This window comes from Abramis brama (genome assembly GCF_963993115.1).
Source record: "Abramis brama genome assembly, chromosome: 4".
Classification (NCBI taxonomy): Eukaryota; Metazoa; Chordata; class Actinopteri; order Cypriniformes; family Leuciscidae; genus Abramis; species Abramis brama.
The window spans coordinates 34,556,945-34,579,340 of record NC_139966.1 but is presented as its reverse complement, the minus strand read 5'-3'; the positions used below and the strand labels follow the sequence as shown (position 1 = coordinate 34,579,340).

The following is a 22,396-nucleotide window of genomic DNA, read 5'->3' as shown; positions in this document are numbered from 1 at the left end:
CTATTGAAAAAATTGCGAGTGTGTCACTGAAAACTTACTCGTATGTAGTTGGCGTTAATGTAACTGCTGAGCGGGTCGTTCGAGTTCTTAGTCTTCAGAATAACCCTGGAATGTGGATCTGAAATGAAATGTGAATTTTGTGAAAATTTCTGTTGCATTATAATTGATTCACCAGTATACTACAGTGGCCCACTAGTGCACAAGACGATGACATTTATAAAGCAAACATATGATATAATTAAAGGGGTAAATGGACTTTCAATAAAACTTGGCTGCAAAATTCAGCTCCAACCCTGATCAAACACAACTGAACCAGCTAATTAAGATCTGCAGGAGCACTTGATAATTACAGACGTGTGTTGGATCAGGGTTGGGTCTGAACTCTGCAGGTAGGTAGATCTCCAGGAACCTTTTCAAGGGTGTGAAAATGTCAACATTTTCTCGAGGGAGCATTCCTCCTCACCCCCCTAACTACCTCAAATTTGGGAACATCTTTGGGATCTCTGTGATTATAAAACCCTGCCTACGGCCCTGTATGCTGCCTTAGCAAATAGCACTACATTACTGCTGTTCTGTTATGTACCTTTTATAGATTATATTGGGATAAAATATACCTAGTGATGTAAAAATAGAAAATGTATAAAGTGCTCTTTCTGACCTAACTACAAGCAGACAACTTTAAAGTGGTCCACATAGTCATGAGGGGTCTCTGAGACATTAACAAGCCACCATTTGACTATTAACATACTGCAAATAGTTCACTATCTAAAACCCTATAAATCACTGTTTAACTTCAAACACTCTTATGTTATGTTTTATTGAAAATAAAAGTGCATGCTATGCTGATTTCAAAATAATGGTAGTACAACCCCACTACCAGAAAAGTTGGGACATTTTGTAAAATGCGATTAAAATCAAGAATCTGTAATTCTGTAATCTGATTTTCGTCAATCCAAATAAATTCAGTCTGAATGAAATGACTAGAATTTATTCACACATCTACTACTGAATCCAACATATCATCAGCGCTTGGATTCGCTTCCATGGTGCTGTCAAGTACGACTTGCAGTCTGTGAGGTGCTATTGGTTATTGGTGAGGTGCTAAATGCTATTGGCTATTTGAAAAGGAGGAGGAGTCAAAATGTCCCGCCTTAGCTTCCTGTTTCAGTGGAAATTACGTCAATGCATCATACAAAGCTGCGCATTCCAAGACACTTCAGTGGGACTTTAAGATACATACATAACTACAATTGGATCGAAATGTCATTCTGATTGAACTTGGTTGTATCGATCAATGAGTTTGCAAGAAGGCTTTTCAGTCAGATTGAGCCACCAATTCAATTATTGACCGATTTATTTTATTGCATGTAAATGTAGCACTTAATGTTGCCACTATACCAAAATTTCAGTAGTTGATACGAATACTCAACTCAAATAATAACAAAATGTAGAAATTCAGATACTAACTTGGCAAAATGGTCTTGTATCTATTTTTTGATCCATGATTTGGGATATCCAGTTCTTTCTGATCCACAAAGTTCATGGGAATTTCCTGTGGATAAAAAAGTTACACACTCACAGCTGAGTACAATGGTCAACACCATTACATAAGCACTTAAAAGTGTACAGCCTTACAATAGATTTCAGCATTATTACATTCAGATATAACAAAAAGCATCCATTAAATCCTACATCTGTCACAGTTATGCTCAGTTTTGGTTTAATTTTTATTGTATTCAATTCCTATTTTGCCTTCTTTAGTTATCTAGTTAGTTTTCCTTTGTTCTCTGTTCTGTCAGTTCTTTCAGTTGTTTGTCTGGTGTTGTTTGTGTTTAGGACACACTGTTACGTAACACCTTCTTGGATTATTGCCTTTGTTTTGTTTTATTAGTTTATCACTAGTAAGATAGTTATCACTATTCCTCATCGTCATCCTTTGAGAACTACTACGTGACAGAGCACCAGACTGCAAAAAAAAAAAAAAAAATGAGATGGATTATTCAGCAGACACCATCCATCCAGAGGAGCATCTCCAATCCTTATTTCAAGGAGGATGGCTACTGGAGGATTTCATGGATGATTTACTGGAACTGTGCCTATAGGTTAGTTGGGACGAGTACACCATAAAGATGCACTTTTGGAGCAGGCTTTATGACAAACTGATCCAGATATTGCGGTGTCATTGTCAATGATCCCACCCAGCCTCCCTCTCCCGCCTCCACTTCATGATTCAGCCAGTCTGTCAGCCTCACCTCCACTGGTTTCCTTCAGCCCCTTGACTTCTCTTCTAACACCACTCAGTTGTGTGGATCTGCATCTGTCTTCTGGTCTCCAGTGCCGCTCAGGCAAGTGTATCCCCTGGATCCGCCTGTAGCCACTGATCCCGTCACTCTTTTCGGTTCCTCAACCTGTTGGCTCCACTTTGGCACATCCCTCCCTCTGCTCCACCAGATACCATCGTCCTTACGGCTCCACCGGGCTCCCTCATCCATCCAGCTCCGATTGGTCAGACGTAACCCTGCCTGCAGCATGGACTTACGAGCCGTCCACTACGTCTCTCCACCCCTTCGGCTCCATCTGGTTCCGCCTTCGCTCAGGCTCCGCCTTGGTCCTCGGTCCCACCGGCTCTGCCTTAGTCCTCAGGCACTCTGGCTGGTGTTGCCCAGTTCCAGTCTGCGACTTGGGCTCCACAACCATCGGCTTCATCTCGATTAGCCATCCCCCGGGAGTTGTCAGCCAAGTCTCCACCATGGCTCCTCCCTCCATCGACTCCGCTGTGGGCTTTCATCCTGACTGTGCTCTGGATCACCACCTGGCTTCTCCTGCTCCTGGCTCCTCCCACCATCATCGCCACCTTGGTTTCTCCCACTACCATTGCCTCAGTTGTTTGTCAGGTGTTGTTTGTGTATAGGACACACTGTTACATTATACCTTCTTGGATTTATACCTTTGTTTTATTAAAGTAAATAACCTTATTTGTACTCTATTTTCCTTGTTGTCATCTTTTGTGGAGCAACCCCGTGACAACATCAAGGAAACACACCTTAACTGAACCTCAACTGTGTGTAATTCCCATGACACATAAAAGTCAAGTTGAACCCCATTAATGCTAAAAGTATTTATTAGTGGTGCACTGGTGTGTCACTTACGACAAATTCCGCATGCAGTCTCTGGGTGTTCAATGTGATGTCACGAAGCTGTTGTCGTGAGAGGACTCGACTGGCAGACTGCAGGTATTCCTGAGTCACACGCTCTCGTGGAGTCACGACCCCACAACTTATAGGCTCCACTGATCCCAAAGCACTCATATCCAGCACTAGAGAGACATTAGATCCTCGTCTGCGAGAGACATAAAAATAACATTATATTTGAGGAAAAAATGTATTTGGTCTTATACCATACAGTATATCCGCACATGGATAAACATAGACAGGAGACATAGACTGCTGCTCCAAAGAGCCATGATAGATATCACATTGATTTTAACAACTGCAAGACTGTTAAACATGACACTTAGTTTAAAACTTGTTATGATTGCACATTTAGGAATTAATAGCAGACCACACAATATGCATAGAGATATGGAGTGAAATAGTGTTCACTTATCTTAGATGTTGATTCCAGTTGCTTTCTAATTATACAGTTTAATTATACAGTTTAACCCTTTACAAATATCACAGTACAAGTGGTCCTCTCTGGTCTGTGAGCATCGCGTCGACGACATTATTAACAAACATTTTTTTGTAACAAAGGTTTTATTTTGTAAACGATAACAAAGACAAGATTTAAAATGTTCATTAATCGGTTTTAATTAAAACATACTGTTGGCAAAAATATGACAAGAAAAATAACACCTCAGACATTGCACAATGCACTAACAGTTTGTTTGTTTGGTTGTTTTATTTTTGTTGGGTTTTTTTACGATAAAGAAAGAAAAATCTAGAAAGAATGATAGTTTCATAGAAACAAGTCATAATGTTGGGTACTTAGTCGCTTGAGCTGTGAGAGCTGAACAGCAGTAAAATGAAGTGCTTTACAGTAGCAGGTTAACTCACTCATATACAGTACATTTGAAATTAATCAGACATATACACAACTTTAACGTTACACCTTACATCTACAGGAATTAATCTGAACTAAGTTAGGTGTGAGTCAGCACGTTTAAGTCATGTTGTGTACTCCGTAACAACGCACTAAAATGTATATAACATGGATAATGATAACTAAAATAACTAAATAACTAAAGCATCATCTCACAACATTGTAGTTCAACAGTGTACCCATTATAATTAATATTTCATATTTAAAATGATTAATATTTCAAGAGACTGGGTTTTCACAAGGACAGTTTTAATTTCACATGTTTTAGTTAAATGTTGATACATGGTTGAATATAGCTGAATAAATACCTATAATACTTGAATGTCACCTATTGTAATTGTAATGTCCTTATTACTTTTGATCAATAGGTGGCACTGTGACCAAATTGAAGTTGTGTGGTCAGGGTGGGCAGACAATAACACACACAAACTTTTATGTCATATATGACATTGCAGATTTATAGCCTCATGCTGCATCCCAATTCGCCTACTTACACTATGCCCTAAAATTATGTACTGTTTTTGTGAAGAAAAAGTACATACTTTTGAGTGTGTAGCAGAAGAGTATATATATTGCGTCATAACTGTGTCTTTAACGGACAGCTCTGTCGCTTAGTTCATCCTATCACCATTTAAACTGCCCTGTCAATCATCTTGTCATAGTTAAAATCATCCACATTCAATTTAATTTAAAAAATCCGCCATGTTTGTTGTTTTATCACTTTTTATTTGTGTTTGTAGTTCTAGTCGAATCCTCATCCAATGGCCAACACGCAATGGGTTGTGGGCAATATTAGCCTTTAGAGTGTGCACGGATCTGCACTTTGGATCCTAACCGGAAAAAGTAGACCATCCGGGTATCTTTGGAATACTCATTTCAATACTCTAAGTACTCTAAGAATACTCTAAGGACTAAGTGTGAAGATCACACTGCAAGCCTTAATGCTCAATTCTTTTTTTTTTTGTGGCTGTTCACATTATCTTTTAAATGTGGCCACTATCAGTTTTGAGTGTGAACTAATTACAGTTCTGAACTGACCCGCATGCACAAAAGAACAATCAGATTTGGGCCACTTTTGCCTGTAGTGTGAACGTAGTCTTAGAAAAAGTCCAGATGTCCCCATACACAAAAGAAATATATTTGAAATATATTTTCAGAATATATTTAGGAATATATGCAAATATTTGAAATTGGCCCAATAAATATATTTTAGTTAAATATATGTAAATATATTTTTTATTTTTTTTAAAATATATTTTAGTTAAATATGTGAATTTATTTATATGTCAATATATTTACTAACAACATATATGTTCATATATGTTTTAACTTTTGCAAATTGTTTCATTTTAAATATATTTTGAAATTTAAAAAGTTAACATTTTCACAAACAAACAACACATTTTCAATTTATTTTTTAGATAGACCACTTCAGCCGTGGATGTGGGCATGGGAGAGCAGTGCTCTACCACTTCCCCCGCCCACATTTTTCCTACTGGTCAGGGATCAAACCGGCAACCCTTTGGTTACAAGCCCGAAATCCTAACCATTAGGCCACAGCTGCCCCTTTACTGACTTTATTGGCCTAAAATGACAATTTTATGTAGGAAATAACACACAGAATGCAGAGTTTTTTCCCCCTATTTTTACAGAATTGAATACAGTTATTTAATAGTGTGTGTATGCAGTGTTAGACACTGAGTTCTATCTATTGTTTAAGTGTACTTCACTGTTGGAGTGTCACTGTTATACTTGCATCATAAATATTGTGCATATTTTCAATATTTAAATGACTTCAGGAAAGATGTCAATAAAACACAACAATAAATCTAATAATTGCACTTAGTGTTAGGTACGTGCCACCTAATATGGCCTAATAGTCTTAGGAAAGCAACTATCTGTCATTTTACATTTCAGTCATTTAAATGTAAGTACAGTATTTATTATAGCTGTGTGTCATAATACAGTAGTGAAATATGGTAGCCTACTGTTGTGTATAGGGGAAAAGGTAGAGGAAGTACTATGATCAAAATACATTTTCGACCCTTCTTTAGCAAGCTAAACATTTTATGACCATATTTTTTGTCATATATTTTACATTACATGTTATACATGTAAATATATTTCACACTTAACATCATATATTTTTGTTATATTTCAGAATATATTTCAAAATTATAAATATAAGTGAACAACAATGCAAATATATTTCAATGTATTTGGAATATATGCCACATATATTTTTGACACTTTAAAATATATTTCAATTTTTTTTTTTTCTGTATGGGTCAAGACCATGGTGCCCTGGGGCACATCACATGAATAATACCCATTGCACTATTAATTTACTGTCTAAAAGACTAAATGCTTTATTTGTATGCCATTTGTAATTAGACATTGTTGCCATTGAACTTTTATATTTAGTAAAACACTAGAAAAATAGAACTCTACAAAAGAAAAATGAGCTACAAAATAATTCTTTTTTTCCCCCTCAAATTCTTCTAAAATTCTCCTTTTTGTGTTTACAGAAAAATAACAGCATGTGGGTTTGAAACAACATGAGGGTGCACATTATAACTTTTGATTTTATTAATGCACAAAATAAGTCTTACCGCTCCTGAAGGCCTCCAACAGGCTTCATCCTAAAGGGGGAATGTGTGGAGGACACACTGGGTTTGAGTTCAGCCACAGAGTGGCTGGGTGGGCACTGAGGCTCTGACGTCGTCACGCTGGAAAGAGTTTGATTGATGTCGATGTTACAGGACGGGGTGCTTGTACTGCTGGTAAAATGGGTGGCACTGGGTTTGGACGTCTGGTTGGCCTGGACCATGCTGTTCTTGAGGGTCAAAGGAGGCTGAGCACCATGAACAGGGATGGGTGCCAGCTGGACGTCCCGGGTGGATGGGGATGGGTCTTTAAGCTGCTGATCAAAGAATTCCTTCTCCTTTATTCGATAAAGCACCTGAGGAAAGAAAATTTTACTTTATAAAATTCACTTGCAGATAGTTATAGGTTAAATCTCACAAAAAAAACACTAAAGAAAGTATATTATTTTTGTCATTCCCATTAATGATTATTACTGTAATAATGATTTTTCGGCAAAAAAATCAGTACAACATATACTATCGCATATAATCATTCACGTCCACTGCGATCTCAAAATTCTGGCCAGTACCAAGAATATCAAAATCGACTGTGGGCGGTAGATCCTTTTCCTATTTAGTGCCCAAACTTTGGAACAGTCTTCCTAGCCTTGTTTGGGAGACAGACACACTCTTGTCAGTTTAATCCTAGATTAAAAACCCCTCTCTTTAACCTGGCATACACATAACACACTATTACATTTACATAATTCACGTGCATTAAAGGATTGTTAGGCTGCATAAATTAGGTCAACCAGAACCATGAACACTTCCCATGACATCAGATGTATGTTACGTAGTAAAATTAGGCCTATGCTGATATTAATCTGCCTCATTCTTATCCTGAGGTAACCGTAGTACACCATATCCGGTCCATATCCAGATCAGATGGGAAATCTGCACCTTGACGACCACAACAGCCCTGAATGTCAGGGGAGACCATGAAAACTAGGCGAGCCCTAAAGACAGACCTCGTGTAAAGACCTTATTGACTAGACAGCCATCAGCACAGATCCTCACTAAAAACAACGAGAACCAGACAAGTCCTCTGCACAGACCCTATGACCAGCTTCAACTCTTCCTCCCTCCATATGCTGGTGTGATGTATCCCCAGACTGTATGAAATATGCTGAATGAAATCAATCCACAATCTGGTTTGTGATGCAGCCTGGAATCATAATCACACCATGTTCATTCGTCTGGCCAGAGGTTTTTTCTCCATATCTGAGTTTGGGTTCCTTGCCACTGTCGCCTCTGGCTTGCGTAGTTGGGGACACTTAATATTCCATATTATTGATCTGACTGCACTGACAACATTGGATGAGAACTGAACTGAGCTGGATAATGACATCACTGTTTTCTCCAGAGCTGCTTTATAGATGAACTGAACTCATTCCATACTTGATGAACTTTACAGTTATTGAACAGAACTGAACTGAACTGAACTTTAACATTCTGTTGACTATAAGTAACTTTGTACCTACATGTCTACTAACTAGAGTTAGTAGAGTATTAGTAGACTGGTAGGGTTAAAATAAGTAGACATGTGGTTGCAAAGTTACTTATAGTCAACAGGGTGTTCAAAAGGGACCATCAAAATAAAGTATTACCCAAATGCACAATGTTCACATGTGAAGATGCAGGACACACTTGCTGAATTGCATAAATGTGACCCTGGACCACAAAACCAGTCACATGGGTACATTTTTTGAAATTGAAATTTAATTGAAAAATTAAATTGAAATTGAAAATCTGGAATCTGAGGGTGCAAAAAATCTAAACATTGAGAAAATGGCCTTTAAAGTTGTCAATTTCTGTTCGCGATTGTGCTGCATCCACTCACAAAAATAAATGTTTTATATATTTATGGTAGGAAATTTACAAAATATCTTCATGGAACATGATCTTTACTTAATATCCTAATGATTTTTGGCATAAAAGAAAAATCAATAATTTTGACCCCATACAATTGCCACAAATATATCCTGTGCGACTTGTGACTGTTTTTGTGATCCAGGGTCACAAATGTGCAACTTTTGCAGAAGTACATGAGATGTTTTTACGGAGTCAGGTTTGCAAACACCTATTTCTGGGTCAGGAGAAGATATGAGATTTTTATTTTTATTGGTAGAGTCGTCCCAGTTTCCACAAAACATTACATCTAACCATTTCCCACCAGTTTTTGATGTAAAAAGCAATTCTAGACATTTGCAATGAAGGAACAAATCAGTTTGTAATGTATCTTCATTTTGTAAGTACTCTATTTTTCTTCTACGTCATAATTTAAGCGTCTCTTAAACTGAATACTTTCAGTCAGTTTCAAATCTTGTTGAGGACTTAAATGAGCTATTATAATCTTCATTAAACTCTGCATCACATTAAAACACATGCATCCATGATTAAATCAATTACAGCATTGCTTTGAGGGTCATAATTTAATTCAAAGCCATCTTCATTCTCATGGTTTTAAAAGTATGTATCTAGTTGGAAAATACCTTTACATCTATGTTAGCAATGCCTCTAGATCAGTAATTATTCAAATATGAGTGAGTATGTTTTTTCTTACCATAAAATAAACGTGTTCACATTTGTATACAGTAATGTATACCCATGTTTTCCACCAGAGGTCTCTATCTCATCATCATAATGAGCTGTGTGGTATGGTTTCAGTGCTGGCTTCTATCAAATGAACGTTACCTTTGTACAAACAACACTTTTATTCATGTTTGTTTTCCCGGACACTAATGTGGTTTTTAAATTGTCTAATGAAACTTGCAAATGGATCCGGCTGCCCTACAAGGGCAAAAAGCAGCTTTCACAATGCACACTCTCGTCAACTTCTGTCATAAAGTTTAATCAAGTTTAAAAAAGTTTAATTTGAATAAATACTGTTGTTTAATGCAGATTATTTGTTAATGTACATTTAAATTGTTAGAAATGTGATATCAGATGTGAAAAATGATATCAGAATCAAGTATTCTAGAGAGCCATGTGATAATATTTATGAATGAATTATTAATGAACACTATTATATAAGGTGTTACTCAGTAATCAAAAACAATGTACCAAATGCCTTCTCCAACATAAAAATGCATGTTGTGCATGTAAACATGGGGGAAATGTAAAAAAATAAATAATAATAATAATAATAATAATAATAACAATAATAAAATGTAATATATTTAAAACAAATTATAAATAAAGTTCAATGGAGATAAATTATATATAATGTTACAATTAGTGTTGTTTAATTTTTTATTTTAGTTTTATTATAGTTTAATTCATATTTTGAATTAGCTATATTTTTATTTTTTCATGTTACTTTTAGTAATTACATTATGTGCATTAGTCATTTTATTATATATTTTTTAAATATTAGTACTATTTAGGTTCAATTTATTTTTTGTTTCAGTTTTAGTTTTATCTATTTCCAGTCAATCATTTTAGTGCTTCAACTTATTTCAGTTTAAATGCCAAGTTAACATTTATAATTTCCGTTTAAGTTTTTCAACTAATATTTTTATTTTAATTTTGTTTCAGCTTTATTTCAGTTAACAGAAATGTTTTTAATAGTTTTGGTTTTAGTTAACGATAATAAACCTGGTCACAATTTACCAAATTTTATAGTATTACCTTTTTCATACTGCTTTCTACAGACTAGTTGGAAATCATGACTAGTTTTATTATCTGAACATAGCCATAGTTTCTTTTCATGAAGATGATATGTTTCTTTTCACAACTAACAGTAAGCTAATGGTGGGTAGATTTTTTTTTTTAAAGTAAATACTTTCCAGATAATGTTTTACCGTATTTATAATATTTTGATCTTTCACAATATAAATAGAAATATAAATTTGAAAGGGGTGCCAGCTGCAAAAGGATCATCATAAAGAGTTTGAAAACTCCTCCTGTCCTAGTATTTACAGATTCACAATGCTAATAATGCTTCAGCAGAACCTGTCATTGAGATCGGCTCACAGCTTAACGCGGTAATTATTCCTTAAGCTCTTCAGTCCATCAGCGGAAGAGAGTGCGGGTGCTCTGAGGACGTGCTATGATGTCATCGCCAGAGTTAGGACAGACTTAAAATGTTAAGAGCAAACGTCGACCAATCAGAGGGCGGAGTCAGTTGTGACCAACATGGCAGTGCTGATCCTTTTAAAGTGCTGAACCACTAGAGGAAACCATGCGACTTCCTCTGCCACAATACATCCGTTTTGCAATGACTCTTTTCTGTATCATATCCTGTGTCTCTGCTTCTGTTCAGGTCTTTTTCACTATTACTCACTGCCTTTAGTGCATGCAGACTTGAATGATCTAAGTTTTAATGTTAATAACTGTTGGTGTTTACTTCACGAGGGTGTTTGCTGAGACAAGCATGAAACAGGAAGTATTTGAAACGGTTCCAAGTGAATTAACTCAATTCAATATTTAAATTCAATATTCAAATTCAATATTCAATATTCAAACCCGCAGGACAGAAAAAAATCACAGACGAGAACTCTTTAAATAACTTATTTGTTTCTCCAAGACGGCACTGAGATGGAGTGGAGAGCAAATGGAGACTTTTACGTAGGTTTCCTGCTTCTCAGATGTTTCTCCAGAGAAAGATCCCAGCAATCTCACATGTATCTACTTTTAGTCTCAATACGAACTTAAACATTTCTCATCGAGTTGTCATTTCATCAAGTGTTATTATCTTACTGTATGACAACTATCTACTCACTTGAAACTCTTTCTATATCTATGAAGGAATGTTAGGAGAAACTTCTGAGACAAAGTTTTAAACAAAATCAATAAAACATTAGGTTTCCTGAGATAATAAAGTGCATTTATTAATCTTCCCACATAGCATCATATCCTATTCAAATCAACTGAATGGTAGAAGACTGTGAGAGATACGTACCATTAAACAGCTGAAGATGATGATGAATATTGTGAGACAGATAACCAGCACGTAGAATCCGTCTTTACCCCAGATGCTGTTCTTCTCATGGTGGTTTTTGAAAACATTCTTCTGTTCAAAAACAGACACAAAAAAATATCAAAAGTGTCCAGAACCAACAATGTCAATGCATGCTACATCGGACATGAGTTTTGAGAGCTGTAACATGCATTTATACTGAGGTTGAGAGAAAGTGATATAAGGATCAACAAGTGCGATCTTAAGGAAGACATTGACATTGAGCTAGACAGAGGCTGACTCCACCCCTAAACCTGCCCACACAGACACACACACACACTGGATGAAAAGTCCTGCAACACACATGCACCTGTCCTTGGGTAGTTGACAGCATGGTCCTGAAAGGTGACATGCTATATTCAACATAAAAAATATTTTAAACATTATCTTTCTTGTTGTTTTATAATCATTAATAATGATCTCATATTAGTGGAGAGTTTACATGAAACAACTGTACTTAAAAATGCACTTGTCATACAGCAAAAAAGCTAAAAATAGTGAAAAATCAGTATAATAATTATATAAATAATAAATAATTGATATTATATTATATTAAGACAATAATGTATTACAAAACATCATCAACATCAAATATGATGTGCTATATGATGCATTAAAAAAATGCTTTTCCAGAGGTGAAGTGAACTATATAATGTGTAGTAAAAGTTTAATCTGAAACTATAAATTTGCACTTACTTAGGTACTTTGATGCTACAAACAATATCTTTATATAACATTAGCATCAAAGATTACCCTGTTATTGTATATATGTGTATATATATATATATATATATATATATATATATATATATATATATATATATAGGGCATTGTTAGGCACGACGCGAAGCGGAGTAACCCCTTCAGCCGTTACTTAGTCACGATACAGCACTTGCCTCGAGTACCTTATTGCTTTTATAAAACGGTTACCACACAATATTAAAGTAAAAAAAAATGTATTGGGTAACACATGGGTACCGAGTCGACCGTTCTCTGGGATGTGTTTTCATGCTAATCGAATGTACCCAGTTTTAGCTCGAACTACTGATTAGCTTATAACGCTAGTATATAGGGCATTGAGTAAGTAAAAAGAAATCGCTAGTTGATACCACTAACAAGGCTCAAAATAGCCCCACATTAACACGGTAGCATAATGAGGGTCCCTACATGCAAACCAAAGCATTGAGAACTTTGTAAGTGTACAGACAGTTTAATAAGAAGATACTTTATAAAGACAGTACACTTCGCGTATACAGGCAGGAGCCATCTTTGGAAAACAATCTCGACCAGTCGAACCATGAACGCGGTGCTACATGAGCTGAACTGTGACTTGGAACTGAGCAGAGAACGGTCGACTCGGTACCCATGTGTTATTAACCCCTAGGTTCATTTTGCGCTGGAATTGTCCTTTAAGTCAAACACACCTATTTTTATAGTCATGTTTCCTGTTAGTCATGTGTAATGTGATCATGTCATGTGCTTCCCTAGTCGTATGTGTCTTCTGCTGGTTGGTTGCCCTTGTCATGTGTTAATCAGTTCTGTTTTGTCATTGGTTCATTGTCTTGATCATACTCAGGTGTTTCTTGTCAATCATTAGTCTCATGTTTCATTGTTCCTTTGTCTAGCTTGGTTCCCTATAACTGTTGCTGATGTGTTCAAGTTCAAGTCTGTCTATTTTGTATTTTGTTTATTTTAATAAATCTGCACATGGGTTCTTACTGTTACGGATGGTGGTGTTCAGAAATGCTCACGACTAGGAAGGAACGTTGGAAGGAAGACTTTAATTATCAAATACACTGGAACAAGGAATAACGCAGGAGAAACACAGCCAAACATTGACGAGAACAGACAATGACAGAGGGAGAACATATATACAAGTGGAAATCAAAGAGAACTAATGAGATAATTAACAAGACACAGCTGAACTAAATTAACTAATGAGGATGGTGGTGATGGAGACAGGAGTGGTGGGAAACTGAACACAATGAACGAAGAAGGAAGTCCAGAAACAAACTGACATGTAACACTCACTGCAAGTCGCCTCAGTGGACTTTAATTACAATTTGATTCAAAAACATATTTCAAAAACATTTTTAAAACATTAGAATTTTGTCAGAAGTTGTAATAATAAAATGATTATATTACCATATATTTTGGTTATGGTGCCATGGTATTACCATGATTTTTTGAACATGCACTGCAGCGAGGTATGTTGTTATGGGAAGAAGGAGACAGGATCCGGCAAACGTTTCAAAAACTTTATAGAAATAAACACAAAACGAAAATAAAGGCGGCAGCCCCTCACGGACAACTGCCACACACACATAAACCAAACACAACGTAAAGTCCAGGCCTGGTCCTCTCTCATCCTTCACACCGTCGTTGCTCCTATTTTATGCTTCCGTAGCTCCTCCACATTCTGAGGAATTAGATGTGGAGAGATTTCAGGCAGGTGTTATTATTAGATCTGCCCCTGCTGCTGGGTGTCTCTGGAAGCCCTTCCTATTTGTAGGTACCTTTGGGAGTGTTGGAGTCTAGAGGCCCCATATTTCCTCGTGTTTGACTGCAGTGCAGAACCCTCCCCCTGAGTCAGGTCCTCCAGTCCCTGGGATGAGCTCTTTCGACCTCGAGAACCCAACAGGAAGTTTTCTTTTTGCCCCAGTTCGAGGACCCTTTTTTGTCGTAAGACACCTTCGGGAGTGTCTGGGGTTTTGAGATCCTACAAAGACATTTGTTTCTGAGTGATCGCAGCTAGCACTCAGCAGGCCCCCCTTGATGGCAATGTCTTTGTGGTCGAATGTAAGTGGAATCCTTAATAGTTGAGAACTCGGTTTAATGCTGGAGTCTCAGTTGAACATTTATGATGGTGTGGCTAGCACTTTGCCTTGCCCCCTTATACTTCCGTGTGATCTGCCGACCAAGGAAGGCTTGGAGCTCTTCTGGTCTCTGGACCCCAACAGGAAGTGATCTGTTCACTTTGGGTGAATCTCTCCTGTTGTACGGCTGAGAGTGCTGGAGTCTAGAGACCAAATCATATTACAGGTTTTACAATGGTTGTAGCTGTTAGCTCCCATTGGTCATTTAGGATGAGCATGGAGTAGAACCTTCCCAGTTATGGGCAAGGTTCTCTGCTCCCTGTAATGAGCTTGTTCTGACTTCAGTATCATTCTGCTATAGACAATGACATTGAGTGGTATGGCTCTCAGTGAGCCTCCTTGGTGGAAGAGAGAGTCGTCCTGCTGAGACCTCCGCTCCCTAGAGCTCCGCTTGGATAGCAGTATTGACTTGTAGAGCTCTTGTTGAGCTTTCTTGGTAAGCAGTCGTTAGCTTAGAACGTATTTAGGCCTACGTATTAACGTATTTAGTTGTCCTGCCAAGGCCTCCATTCTTAGAGCTCCGTCTGGGTGGTCACTCTAGGTTGAATGGCTTTCTGTGAGCCTCCTTGGTGGAACCACCGTTAGGGAAGCGTTGTTAGGTTTCCTCTTGATTTAGAGAGTTGTCATGCTGAGACCTCCACTCCCTACAGCTCCACATAAAATAACATGACAGTCGTACGGCTCCCTGTGAGCCTCCTTGGTGAGGTGGTCTTTTGTGTAGAGCGTAGTTAAGCTCCCTCTCGCTATAGAGGGTCGTCATGCTGAAGTCTCCGCTCTCAGAGCTCTGTTTAGTCAGTGGACTAGGTTGTAGGCTCTTTTTTAAGCCTCCTTGTTAAACTGTCGTCTGGGTGGGCATTGCTAGGCTTCCTCTCGCTTTAGAGAGTCGTCCTGCTGAGGCCTCTGTTCTTAGAGCTCCCCTCGGATACTATATCAGGTCATTGGCTCTCTGTTAGCCTCTTTGATGATATTGTTTTAGAGTGTTTCTAGGTCCCCTCTTGTTTTGAGAGTGGTTTTCCTGAGACCTCCATTCGTCAGGGGTATAGTGTCCCCTGAAGGGCCAGAATACCAGGCCCTGAGCTCTGCCCATGGAGTATGTATAGCCAGGGTTTTTAGCCCTAGGGAAGAGAGTCACTCTGGAGCAGGGAACTGTTACTTCGGACCTAGCTCCATGTCTAACCACGAATTTCACTTTATGTCAGTTCTCACATTCCCTCTTCATTCTTTCAGCAGGTTGGAGTGGGCATTTCTTCCCCATAGCGTCTTAGGATGTAGAGCGAGTTTCAATTCGATAGGGTACGCCTCAGGTTACAAATGTAACCATGATTCCCTGAGAAGGGGAACAAGACACTGCGTCTTGTTGCCATGCTTCGGGTATGCCTGCCCACATCTCCTTCAGACAAAGAAGTTGTTGATGTGTACTAAAGGTACCCTTTTAAACTCTGATCACACCATTAGTGATGTCATAGGCTGTCACCCGCCAATGTTATTGTCGTGATTAGGCACGTGCTTCAGACACCGGTCACGCTGTCAACATCGGTTCCCCATAGAGCCTTAGGACGCAGTGTCTCATTCCCCTTCCCAGGGAACCATGGTTACAGTTGTACCCTGAGACATTTTTCTTCAAATGTGACGTGAATGTATTTTCTTAGATTAAAATACATAGGGCAAAATTTATTTTTAAATGCTTTTAAAATATATATTTATATTTTCAAAAATGTTTTCAAAAATATACAAAAAATGTCCAAAAACATATTTATGTAAATATATTTTGAAATATATTTTAGCAATAAATATTTTGAAATATATATTTGAAAACATCCCATACAGCATAAATAAATAAATAAATACATACATATTTCTGATCCGATCACAAGAGGTCAGAAACACTGTTGCTCAACACGAGTCTCTGATTTCAAACATCACTTAGTACGTGTGCATGATGATAAAGGAGTAAAAAACATGATGAATCGCTCGCTCGCACGCACTCACTCACACACCTCTGTATATAACATATATATGCTCACAGCAGCTCACAGTCCATACTTGCTATACAGCAGCATTTGTATATTTAGTCCACCAAGACCAAATTCATTAATTTAACATTGTCATATCCATTAACATACTATAACTATACCAAGAGTTGTAATGACTGAAATGTATGTTTTGTAGTTTTACAGCTGACAGTAACTTCATGCAAGAGCAGTTAGGCCACAAACCTCAGTGGACGCCTCAGTGGTTGCAAGCGGCCCAGGGCTGTGGTGAAGGGTGTTGATGTTAAGCAACTGGATCATTTCCTCATGAGCCATTGGTTCTGATACTCCAACAGACGACACATACAGTTCTATGTCATCATTATCCTCCTAAAAACATGAAGAATGGTGTATGAACAATATCCTTTATAAGATATTTAGAATCAACAGAACGGTTTTAAAGCCCATGCAAAAATATATAGTACACAATGAATTTATCCTATATCCATTATACAGTTTTTAACATGGAAGATTCTAGATTTTTATTATGTTTTTATTTATTTGTTGATAGAGCTTTGTATCAACATTATAAACTAGATTTTCTTGAAAATAGCAAATATATATATATATGCCTAGAATTGCACCTAAACTAACAAGACTTCACATTAATTGTGTTACCAAATTGCATATCTACACGGGTCTACAGGAAATATGGGCCAGGAGTGATTGGGGATTGTGCCCTCTGCTGGTGGGAACAGAAGCTATAGCCTCAGATCTTCCTGACAGAGGAACACCGACATCAAAGATCAGAAAATAACTTTTAAGACAAATCTTTCATTGACTCTCTCCCAAACCACAATGGGAAAAGAGAGAGGCAGAAGAACAGGGACAACCCTGTGTGATGCAATGAAAGATTAAACGTTTGCAACACTGTAGAGGCCTCATATCATAAGGAATCACATTTTCCTTGATCTTTTGAGAAAAGATTATTGTTCAGTGAAAACGATGAAATGAAAGTCAAAACTTCCTCCTCAGTTAAAAAGAGCTTTTATTGAAACTGAGCGGTGACAACTTCTGCAGCTTTCAGATCTCAGGCAGATGAACATCAAAACACATGACCACATTTATATGTCAATAACGCCTACTGGATGATAAGTAACTTCACGGTGTCAGTTACTGTGAGGTAGGCAGTAGAATAGATGCTTTTTATTCGTAACAGCAGAACAACTATCAAAATAAAATTTGCATTCAATGTAAACAAAGCAGTTTGGTTATTAGTAAGGGTGAGTGTGTGTAAAATGGTCATTGAAAATTAAATAAATGATATGTTACTAAATTATCACTGTTTTAGTCATAAAAAACTAACATTATAACTTGACCCAAGATTAAAAAAAATATATGATTATTCATGATAAAAATGGATGTACGGTATAATATTTTAAATATTAAATATATAAAAACTAAATATATAATGATTGTAACAATAATAACAATATATATATATGATTAAAATATACCTGCCATTCTACATGTAAACTACACAATCAAAATATGTCTGATTATGTGAATATAATGTTAAGCATAAAATAGCTGTAGTGTAGAAATACAGGAGAAATACTGCATTGTTTGACATGAGTTGATTTATTCAAATTTAATTTAAATTAATTTAAAATGTCTCTATCACCAGTGGTTAAAACATGCAACACCTACCGGATGTTGCATGTTTCTGTAACTGAAATTTGGCAGCCACAAACATGCCACAAAAGTGGAGTATTGAGAAAGAAGATCACCCAAATCCTTCTTTTTTTTTTTTTTTTTTTTAAGAGAACGCACTCCAGGAGAGCCAGCTGACGACGTCGATTGTCCTCCATTTGTTTTTCTTCTTAAATCACGTTGGATCTCGCAAGTCTCCATGGGATCTCGTCTCACTGTGAAATCCTTCCAACAATCAACAAGTGTGTGGTCTCGTGGTCCGGCTGAATCATCTAGTGTGTGCATTCAGAGGATTATAATTCTAAAAATCGGTTGAAACTGTCATTATGTCTGTGTTCTGTCACAGTTTTAAAATCGGTTAAGATTTAAAAATCATCTAGTGTGTCCCAGGCCTTAGTTACTGATTGTCTCTATGGTTACTGATTGTGTTCTTCACCTGTGTCTTATTTAGTTGCTCATTTTCTCTTGTATATATTGCCCCGTGTTTCTACCTTGAGTTGTTAGTAACTGTCTTTGTTAAGTTTGTAAAGTTGCCAAGTTGCAACTCACCTGCGGATTTCCTTCTTTGTTTTGTTAAAGGTGAAGTATGTAGTTTTAATTACAAAAATAAAGCATATTTTCAATCAACCTTGAAAGCACCCTTTTCGTGCGTCGAGCCTCCCCCAACTCAAACATCACAAAAACAGAACTTACAGGTGCAGCTCCTATGGGTGAATCAGAATTAATAATGGGTTCTATTTGCTTTTGTCACGCCACGCCGCTTGCAACCAGTGTAATGTGTGTTGTTTTAATAAACAGAGTGTAATTCCTCATGTTGGAAAAAAGAATACATTTAGTGTTTAATAACAACTACAATCCTGTATTTTTATTCTTGACCCTGTTTTGATTTAAAGCAAATGTAGTCGTGGAGTCGATTCCATTAATTCCTACGGTGGGTGGGAGTTGGAGTCAACCCTGAAACCCCTGGAATCAAACCTCCTTATATGAAATACAACAGCTGTATCCGAAACCCCCTTTACCCTCATTTACTATTCCCTGCATAACTCCACTAATATAGTCCACTGAGGGAGTGAATAAAAAGTTCTGCAGATGTCCATTATGGGAGTGAATAAGTGAACTCAATCTTTTTTGGACGCCACTAAAAATGGCTGTCTTCTCAATTAGTGCACTATATAAGTGTATAGGGGGCGATTTTGGACACAGCCAAGAGTCATACTATGTACAGAGGCTAGGACACAGGTACAAACCATGAGGGACTAATGTGGAGAAACTAAAAGTCCATATAACGAGCACAGAAAACAGGGCAATCATGACATAAGCAGGGTCGATGTTGATTTCATGTTGACTTTAATTACCACCCCCACTGAAGTAGTTCTCAAACCTGCATTAATTTTGACAGGCAAATTGCAATGACCTTTTGTGTACTGAGCACATCCCATATTAAGCTTCACCGGCATTAAAGCAAATAAATATATAAATGTGTGACTCTCACAGGCAGTGCTGCGAGCTGAAGTGGTGATATATGCGAGCTGTGATTGATTTTTTTGGACACCTCGTGGGAGTGTGGAAGCTTCCAGAGGTCTCGCATCAGGTGCATTAGTGTAATTGGCTCTGAGGGTGAAAGAGTTCATCTCACTCCATCATAAAACACATCCTCCTCACTGTAATACTTGCATAAACACATTATTTAATCTGGTACGTATAGACAGTTGCCAAATGTTCAGCGCCAAACTTAATGTCAGACATATTCATCTTTATGAGAGGTGTTGCTACAGCAAGTATATCTATTAATGTTACTCATATACATAAACTACCATATAAAATAAAACACCTTAAATCATGCAAATCACTGAGGAGAGGTGTGTTGTTTCTTTAAAGTCAACATGAAATTAAAATCGATTTTCTAAATGCATATTGTAGATCATATTGTAAACAATTCACCTTTGAATATGAATATGAATTTGAATCTCTTAAAGTTTAATCAAAATATCTTAATAACTGGATCTTGCAGTGAAAACAACAGATTTTTCTCCAATCATTTAAGTCCACTTTAACCTGCCCCTGCAAGCTCACATTCATCTGCCTCCATTTTTAAGTCCAATGCCCACATCTCAAAATTCAATCAATAGCCGATGCATAAAACCAAAAACCCACAAGTTTCAAGTTTCTTTTTCGATAATCCATTATAATTGCATTCCTTAGTTACTTTTTATGGAAAGTAATGTGTTACGTTGGTTTTTGTGTTACTTTTTCAAAGCTGGGCTGGGCTTGCTTGTTTTTTTTTAATAACAAAAAAAATTAAAGGCCCTTTCATACCAAAAGTGAAATGAATAAGCCTCAGGCTAAAGTAAATGCAAATTCACACCTGTACAAACTTTTCAGCTGTCCAGCTGACACGGAAGAAGAAACACTCTTACTTCAGCAATAATAACAAAAAATGAAACAGAAATGTAATGTTTATCTCAAGTCATTTTTGCTTATTTTTATGGTTGAATTAGATCATGAAAGGTCAGCAATGAAGACACTGGTTAATAAAGTGAGATTAAATAAATAACGTATATTTGTGTAATTTAACATATTTAATTATTGCAGGTTTGCGTAATATTCTGAGTTTGCATTTGACTGTATTTATTCATTTTGAGGTTTCATACCGAATTGATCAAGAGACGATGATGTCATGCACATGCGTATTACGTGTTCAATCTACAGTATTTCATCGCCATCTAATGGCCTGGCAGCAGAATACAGAGCTTTTAGTCGTTTTCTCGGATCCGTGTGAATGGGGATCGTTTTGACAATGATGTTGTCTGTACGTGGAAAACCCAAAGGAAAAACATCTCAGTTTTAAGCATATCGTTGACGAGTAAACATACCCATAGTTTGTTGAAAGAATGAAAGTATTGCTTTAAGTGGGTGCTCTAGCACCCAAGGAAACACGGGAGTATGATGCAAGTATCCGTGATTGAATCAAACATCTGTAAACAAAGCAAAACAATGGAGAGCAAATATAGTAAAGTAGACATCAGATGACAAGTTTGTTATTTCCAACAATAATCTAACTGTCATGGGTGGTTGCAGGAAGGTAGATGAAGATGATGAATATAATTCCAACACAAAGTTTAATGACGATAACACAAAGAATAAACAGACAGGAAGGGCAACACACACTAAATGCAACATAGACCGAACAGAGAATGAATGTGAGGGATCAACTTATAAAGCAAACACAAACGAGGATAATTAATAGGACACAGCTGAAACCAATGAACACAAATGAGGAGCGGGAAAACTGAACAAAGGAACACATGATTAGAATGAAAACAAATTAAAAGTCCATGATGATAATGGTGACATGTCGCCCCCTCTGGCAAGGCGTGACCTCGCATCGTGGCAGAACAGAGGGAGGGCCGGAGGGGGCTTTTGGAGGAGGACGAGGAGATGGCGAAACGATGCAGGGAGGCTGAAGTGAAGGGATGGAGGTGGGATGGAGGCAGGATATGGTGAAGGGCTGGTGACGACGAGACCCAGATGTTGAGGGTGGAGAAAGTCCGATGGCGCAGACCCAGAGCTCCCCAGAGCCGACAGCCCACGGCGCAGATGAATGCGGGAGAAGCCTAGATGTAGAAGGCGTGGCTGCCGACATCGGACAGTGGCGATGCTGAAGGGAGAAAGGAGCCCGCTGCAGCCATAGGGGAAAAGGGACGTAGCGGATGGCCTGTATGTCCGTGGCGTAAGTGGAGCGACGCCTGACCAAGGGGGAGCCGGTGGGACGGAGCAGAAGATACTCCTTCATGACGACGTCATTAACAACAATTCCATATTTTTGAACCAACGTGGTTCAAACAACGGATGTTACAAAGTCACTACAGTTTCGAGAAAAAGTCATGACTAGCTAGTTAATTTCTCCAAATGTATTGTACTATGGTACTTAAGCAGAATTCACTGTGCATTGTCATTGTACATCAAACGCACCCCACAATAACCACCTAGCAAACACCCAGAACACCCTAGCAACATTGCTGGCACCTTGCCTGGCCACATCTGGCAACTTGTTTTGATCCAGTCAGTAACATGCTTATTTCAGTGATTAAGACACGCAGGTTTATGTTCGGAATTAAGTGTGAACACTTG

At 37.6% G+C, this 22,396-nt stretch overlaps 1 protein-coding gene across 2 annotated transcripts in view; it reads right to left on the bottom strand.

Moving 5' to 3' along the window:
* Positions 1–22,396, bottom strand: part of ptprr (protein tyrosine phosphatase receptor type R) — a 33,255-nt gene that overhangs the window by 7,558 nt on the left and 3,301 nt on the right. For both annotated transcript variants that reach the window (XM_084112564.1, XM_084112565.1), the window contains 6 exons: positions 16,799–16,942; positions 11,650–11,760; positions 6,714–7,063; positions 3,150–3,339; positions 1,468–1,552; positions 39–118 (listed from right to left, as the gene is read on the bottom strand). In XM_084112564.1, the coding sequence (XP_083968690.1) occupies positions 39–118; positions 1,468–1,552; positions 3,150–3,339; positions 6,714–7,063; positions 11,650–11,760; positions 16,799–16,942 (960 nt within the window). The remainder of the gene's footprint in view (positions 1–38; positions 119–1,467; positions 1,553–3,149; positions 3,340–6,713; positions 7,064–11,649; positions 11,761–16,798; positions 16,943–22,396) is intronic.